At 40.2% G+C, this 7,363-nt stretch overlaps 1 protein-coding gene across 2 annotated transcripts; it reads right to left on the bottom strand.

The window, feature by feature from the left end:
* Positions 1 to 213: 213 nt before the first annotated feature.
* Positions 214 to 7,339, bottom strand: gjb9a (gap junction protein beta 9a). 2 transcript variants are annotated; one of them, XM_053632122.1, is made up of 2 exons: positions 7,232 to 7,339; positions 214 to 3,123 (listed from the first exon to the last, which is right to left on the bottom strand). In XM_053632122.1, the coding sequence occupies exon 2, from the start codon at positions 3,103 to 3,105 to the stop codon at positions 2,296 to 2,298; it is 810 nt and encodes a 269-aa protein (XP_053488097.1). In that variant the 5' UTR covers positions 3,106 to 3,123; positions 7,232 to 7,339; the 3' UTR covers positions 214 to 2,295. The 2 variants fall into 2 exon arrangements, with proteins under 2 accessions (XP_053488097.1, XP_053488096.1); XM_053632121.1 differs by having other exon boundaries at positions 214 to 3,126; positions 7,232 to 7,327.
* Between the last annotated feature and the right edge of the window lie 24 nt (positions 7,340 to 7,363).

Genomic DNA, 7,363 nt, shown 5'->3' with positions numbered 1-7,363 from the left:
AGTTCCGTTTGCACAACTCGCCAGCCGCAAATATTTACCGAGTGGTAAGTTTTACTTGTAAGCATATCAACAAGGCAATAGAAACGCATTATTGTACTCCACTGTCAATAAAGCAACTGTGAAAGGCCAGAAATATATATTGGACTCTTTCCTGTAGCTATTTTTTCCCCCTAGCTGAAAATCTGACAGGAAATCTTGTGTGTGCTGTAACACCACCCCTCTTCCTCACTCCTCCTCCTCTTCCTCTCTCTCTCTCCCTCTCTCTCTCTCTCTCTCTCTCTCTCTCCTGTCTTCAGCTTCTCTCTCCATCTGTCCCATGGCCTAGAAAGATATGATTTCTCATGTGTATTATATGAAGGGAGGACATGAGTGGGTAATGCGGGTGGCCAAATAGGCCTATTTTAAGACAAATTAATTAGTTCACCCTTAATGAGGCCAAAAATGTACTGCATTGTGCACCAGTATAAAACACAGATGGGTCAGAACAAATGATATCATGCGCTTTTGTTTGTGCTATCGCTGTCCGTGACTCGCTGGTACCTTTTGTTGCTTCTCAGCAGCCCACGTTGCGCTCAGCGTGATATCTTCCATCTGTTCCACGCTATGCTCCATGGCAGTGTAACCCTGATTCTCAGGGTGCGGCGTTAATTTATTTTGGCTTCAGTTGCGAATCCTGCGGCTGTGTTTGAGACAAACTTCAGATTGAGGTCAGACTTTTAACCCAGTTGTGATGCTCAGGTGTTCCACTACTTAGAAATGACCATTAGCTCAAGACATCTCCATTTTATAAGTGATACGAGAGAGAGCCATTTTGGTGGAAATCATCTTTTAGTTGCAGATTTTACACCTCTTGGGGAAAAAAAAAAACAACCCATGTCTTTTCTATTAGGAACCAGAAAGTGGTGAAGACAACAAAAGAAAGTGGTTCGGAGGGAAAATGTTGGCTGTGTGATGGTGTGTGTGTGTGTGTGTGTTTTGTGTGGGCTGCTTCAGTGTGTTCATGTGTGTGAGCCAAAGCTAGGGCACATGTGTAGGAGGAGCTGAGCTGAGTGGGTGACTCAGTGAGTGGGCTTTTTTTTGTGCTTTTGTGCTCTCTGGTCAGTGCGATGTATTGATTTGTCATGCTTCATATGGCTCTTTGTGTGCCTTCACTTCATCCACTAAAGCACCACTGATTAGGGGATTAGTGAGGCTTCTTATAAATATTAATATTGCCTGTAAAATAGGGACAGATTTGATTGCGATACTATGGATTTTTGCACTTGGTATTAAATTGTGTGTGTGTGTGTGTGTGTGTGTGTGTGCACAATAAAATGTGTAGGAGGATTTTAATCGTTACTGAAAGATCAAGAGGTGAGATTTATGTAACAAATGAAAGTCTATCATGTGGAGTAGGCTGGATCGTAATGTAAAACGGATCGGATTGAAAGGTGTGTAAGAAAGAAAGCCTTTCGGAGCGTCTGATAGAAACTATGTGAGGGATGTGATGATGGACAATCTTCACGAGCTCACGGTTTAGGTTTCAGCCTCCTGTTTATAGAAGTCTACATTCCATGCTACGCGGGACAGCGGTACTTGAATGAAGATTTTGTTGTAACACGCTGTAGAGGCATCTTTCAGATGTTCCTGACCGAACACAGCCATGCGAACGAAGTGAAATAAGCAGGGATTTTTATTCTTTCACCAAATACAAGTATGAAAATCCTTATGAGACGTATCCGGAACAGTCAGGTATGCAGTAACTGTAGTTATAAAGGGATAAAAACGACGCACTATATTTTCTATTATGGTCGCAGATCTTTTCGAGGATCTCGTGGCGGTTGTCGCACCTCCTACGGTTCCACAGTCGCTTCTCACAGCGCAGCACAACGCAACTACCTGCGGAAGGTGAGCTCTGCACTTCCAAATGTATCTCAACTACCTCCCGATGGAACAAAAGCAGTATGGTAAATAACATCCTGCGGCGCTGGTGAGAAAGTTTACACGGTTATTTAAGCCAACGATGGATCGAAATAAAATTCATATTTGCTCATAAAAACATCTTATTTATTGTGACAGACTATTTACAATTTACCTGAGTTTTGACCTACAATAGATTTCAGGCTTATATACCTCCCTATAAGGGGTATGTATACAGTAATTGCATAAGTATTCACCCCCCTTAACTTGAAACCCTACTGTCACTGAATTACATGACTTAAATGCTATACATTCTGTGGAAAGTGTTGACGAATTCCCCTCCATGTCCATCATTGGTATCCGACGTTATAATTCCAATTAAATCTTTATGACTCACTAAATGGCACTTTTTTTTTCCGGAGATGGCTTTGTTTGTTTTAGCAAGCTAAGGTTTTCCACACTGGCGAGGGTGGGATCTATTCTACGTTTCTGTCTTTGATTTGCATGATCTGTAGCGCCGTGGTGCTCACAAGCCACCTTTCCGTTAACCATCCGCCTGATTAGTGCTTTGTGTATTTTCTTTCCGGTCAGATAGCACATTTCACAGATGCACATCAGAATGCACAGTGCAGTCGTAACCACCATGAAGAGCGTGAAGACTTTCTTTTCCGTAGGCCGCGAGATGTAACAGTCCACCGTGTTCGGACACGGCTCCAGAGAGCACTTGGAGAGACGTGGCATGTCGAAGCCGTGGTAGATGTAATGGAGGATGTAGAGAGAGGCACCATCGAACCCCGCTTTGAAGAAAAGGCTGAGCATGTAGGTCCACCACAGCCCACCTCGCTTTTTCCCTGGGCGGGCGTACAGATGTTCACCATTGTGTAGTTTTGTGTAGTTTTTGTCCTTCTCTTCTCTCAATTTGACGTGAGCCACCACCAAGAGGGATGGGCAGGTGACGAAGATGAGCTGCAGAGCCCAGAGGCGAATGTGGGAGATGGGAAAGATGCTGTCGTAACACACATTGGTGCAGCCAGGCTGCTTTGTATTGCACACAAAGTCTTTCGAGTCGTCGCCCCAAACGCGCTGCACTGCTACGACGAACACCAACAACCTGAACACGAACACCACGGAGAGCCAAACACGCCCGAAAGCAGTGGAGTACTGGTTCACCCCACTGAGGAGGATCTGCAGTCCTGCCCAGTTCATCCCCAATCTGGGTCAGTTCTTCTAAACACACACAGAGAGAGAGAGAGAGAGAGAGAGAGGGAGGGAGGGAGAGAGGGAGAGAGAGAGAGAAGTACAAATATTAAGATGCAAATAAAACTGTGTACATTCCATCCTGGCTTCAGAAACTAAACATGATGGGCAAAAACAGAACTTTCACAGTAGTAGTCTTCTTCTTTAAATTGGTTTGATGTGTTGAAAAACATTTTAACATTAAAAACCATTAAGTAAGCTTGAAAATGTCAAATGGTGTAGCCATTATTGTTTTTTCCCATTTGGATACACACTGTCACTTATTACAGGTGTGTGTGTGTGTGTGTGTGTGTGTGTGAGAGAGTGACGAGCATTAGTCACAGCCATGCTGACGGGAAACCTGTCATACCTCTCTCCTTGCAAACTAGTAACCCAATGCCACTATGTGTATCTGTTTAGTGCTTCAAATATCCGGATCTGTATTTGCGTTCAGATTTAACCTCCAAGTGGACGCCGCCTAAACTGCATGTATTTGTTTAAGTAAACATGAACTATATCACTTTGTCTCCAGAAACAGTGGATTTTTTTTGCACCTGCCTGTGATATTCTCAAATTTATTTGGTTCCATCCATCCGTTTTCTGTACCGCTTATCCTACGAAGGGGAGCCTGGAGCCTATCCCATGGGACTCGAGGCACAAGGCAAGCAGGGGACAGCCTGGACAGGTGCCAACCCATCACACACACACACACACACACACACACTACAGAATATTTAGCGATGCCATTCATGTCTTTGGAATGGGGGAGGAAACCCACAAAGCATAGGGAGATCATGCTAAGGTTTAGCCTTGCTAATTACGCCAGTAATATCAGTCTGAATTAGCTCAGTGTGGATTGTAATCTGCAGCACTGACTACTGACGAACTCTTTGAGGTTTTGCCCTGCTCACACAGGGCAAGGTGGGGAATCGAACCCTTTTGACCCCGGAGGTGCGAGGCAAACGTGTTAACCATTTAGTCACCGTGCCCCCTAGTTGGTTCTATTTTTTAAAATATAAACAAATTGTTAGCATTATTTGAACCATCATGAACCTGACCAGGCAGTTACCAGGCATGTTTTAATGCATCTTTTTCTTTTCAATACGCTGCATTATTTTTCTGACTTGTTTTGTTGTATCAGAGTCCCAGTGTCCATTTCTAGCCTCAACCCTTAGCCCTGTGAACCCTTCTGGAAAACTTTCTCAAATAATTAAATAAATAAATAAATGCTCATCCTATTCATATGGGTTTCTGTTTAGAACACATTGTTTGTTCAGATATCATCAGTGTGTTGTTCCACCCCTTGTACAGACGCACAGCTTAGCACATCAGTTCATTTCACGTGTTTGTGAATCAGGCTGCACGGAAGTCTTATTACAGACACGGCGTTGTGCTGGACGCAGAAGCGTTCACTCACTGCATTTTGTATCAAAACGATGAAAAAATGTTTTTACAGTTTGGTCTACATCCAGCGCTGATGTGCTAACTGCGGGAAGAATTTGGAAAGAGTGCTCGACTGCAGGTTATGACTAATGACCGTTAGCTTTAATATCAGATATCAGTATACAATTTCTTATAATTGTATATTGATATTCCTGGGATTTTAAGGTAAGCAACTGTAGTATGCGTGTTACCGACAATCATTAGTCATTTGGACGTCGTAAACATTGTCATTACTTTGAACACATTTTCCAATTCAGGTGAACTTTCACAAAACTTTTAGCACCCTGGCACAGCTCGCACTGTGAACATCCCTTTTACTGTATGAGTCACCAACCAACACTCACCTGTCCAAACACAACTCATTATTATTGTGTAACAAGTTCTCTTTGCTGAGGGAGTCATACATGAGTTCAGGAAAACACACAAAACACTGGAGGGAGAAGATTTCCGAGGACAAGGAAGACAGCATACTGTGGGTAAATGACACTACCTATGCTCTTATGTAGGTTAACGCCAGCATAACATTTACACATAACTTTGGCTAAATGACACATTTTGTAGATTTTTTTTGTTGATTTAAGCAAACAGAAGTAAACTAAATTAATTTTCACCCACTCGTCCGTGCAGAACACTAAGATGTTGAAGTCTGTGGGCTGTGAGGGTCGTTCCAAAAGCTTCAGCTTGCGTGGTCGCGAGTAAGGTTTCCTTCTGATGACTCTTCCATGCAGATCATGTGCACAGTAGGACAACTGCCTTAGACTAGCCCATGCTTGTTGAGTGTTAGCACAAGAATTTATTTTGCTCTGGAATTGTTATTCCTAACAGGACTCCTGCCAGAGTCATGAAGGAGTCGTGAACTCGTTGGAGAGTAAACTTTGATGGTGGGAAAAACCAAAGTGCGGCACTCGGTAATGAACAACACGACGTCCTATGAGCCCGTATTTCATTTCAAATGGTTCTGTCATACACTTCAAACACAAATTGAGTTTGTTTTTTTTTGTTTTTTTTTAGTAAGACTGTTATAAACAAGGAAAGAAATACAACCATAATAATCATGTTTAAAGTGGATAGAAAGGAAATGTCTAAAACCCTTAAAAAGTATAGACATACATTTATACATATTCTTAATTACCATGTTAAACATCGATAGATATTTGAGTTTAGTTTAGATTTGGTTTACAGAAAAAGCATTTGTGTTTTATAGAAATGAACTGAACTGTCTATACTATAAAAGGTATAATAATATAAAGGTTCTACACTACTGTAGTTCCTGGTGTGTAAAGAACACACTAGTATTTTTTATATATATATATATATATATATATAGTCCCATATGAACCCAATCACAGTCGTGAGGTTTGTATGCAAACGTGTAAGGGAAAAAAAAAAGCACGATACGAATCGGAGTCACGTTACAGAAGCATGAATATTCATAGAAAGTATTTGTTGAATGGAAAAAAACCCACTGGTTATGACTAACAATACACGGTTTTCTCTCTCTCTCTCTCTCTCTCTCTCTCTCTCTCTCTCTCTCTCTCTCTCTCTAGAGTGCAGTATAATACACTGGAATGCTGCATGAACGAGTCTTGAGAAAATGGGAAATGTTTGAGTATAGTCTTTCTCTCTCTCTCTCTCTCTCTCTCTCTCTCACACACACACACACACACACACACTTATTCTGATCTGCTATCCAAATTCTTTGGTTTTATACAAGGTTCAAAATGTCAGCGTTGTTCTCATAGTATGATCTGTTGGGGTTTTTTTTTTTTCTAAAGTTAAACTAAAGTCCTTTCAAATTCCAGACATATGAAACATATGTATAATAATGTAGTAACTCAATTCATTGATATATAAACAATAGAACTGATAACTGTTCAGAACTGATCAGATTTCAAAACTGATGTTTCTGGAGTGATGAAATAATAATAATAATAATAATAATAATAATAATAATAATAATAATGATGATGGAGCTGACTGATCACATTACAGTACACCTAAGTCATTAAATCAGCATTATGTATTCTAGATGTTATACTTTTTAATCATTCATGATTTATCTGGAAACAAAGGCATCAGGAAGTATGAAACGGAACGAATAGTGTATATGCAAATCTGTGCTATTGTGATTCATTCTGTATAAAGATGATCTTTAGTTTCAGGCTTTATTAATTGACACTTTTTCTGCACTATTATTTAGAAACGAAATCATATGATCTCGTCTTAATATCATTATTACTGCAACTGATTTCTGACAATAATGTGTCTATTTATGTGTTACTTTTTTTTGTATTATTATTTACTTTAATTCTTAGGCGGCCAACCATTCCCGAGTATACACACATACACACCTATATAATGAAATGTAAATGTACATTATTTCTAACATTATCTTATTATTATTATTATTATTATTATTATAGTAAGATAATCTTACCATGTATTATGTTTCCAACATGTAAATTAACTGTTTAATAAATCTTGGTTGTTTTTTGTTTTTTTGAACGTTATAGATAATTTACTGTGAAGTACAGCATTTACATTGTACTGAAAACGTAACTTTTTTCCCTACACACACACCTCATCAGACTGATAAGTATGATATACAAATTCCTAAAACCTTCCTAAAAGAAATATTTTAGTTGACACTTACGTTCTCGTAAACCACGCCAAAGTTGTGCTGCAGCTGAACACAGACCTCAGACCTCAGTTCCGTTTGCATGAACAGAAATCCGGTCCAACCTGATCCGAGAGCGTACACCTAAATAGAAATCACGCGGCCATT

This window comes from Ictalurus furcatus, chromosome 9 (assembly GCF_023375685.1).
Source record: "Ictalurus furcatus strain D&B chromosome 9, Billie_1.0, whole genome shotgun sequence".
In the NCBI taxonomy this organism is placed as follows: Eukaryota; Metazoa; Chordata; class Actinopteri; order Siluriformes; family Ictaluridae; genus Ictalurus; species Ictalurus furcatus.
Note: the sequence above shows the minus strand (reverse complement) of the source record. Positions and strands in the feature narration are given on the sequence as shown.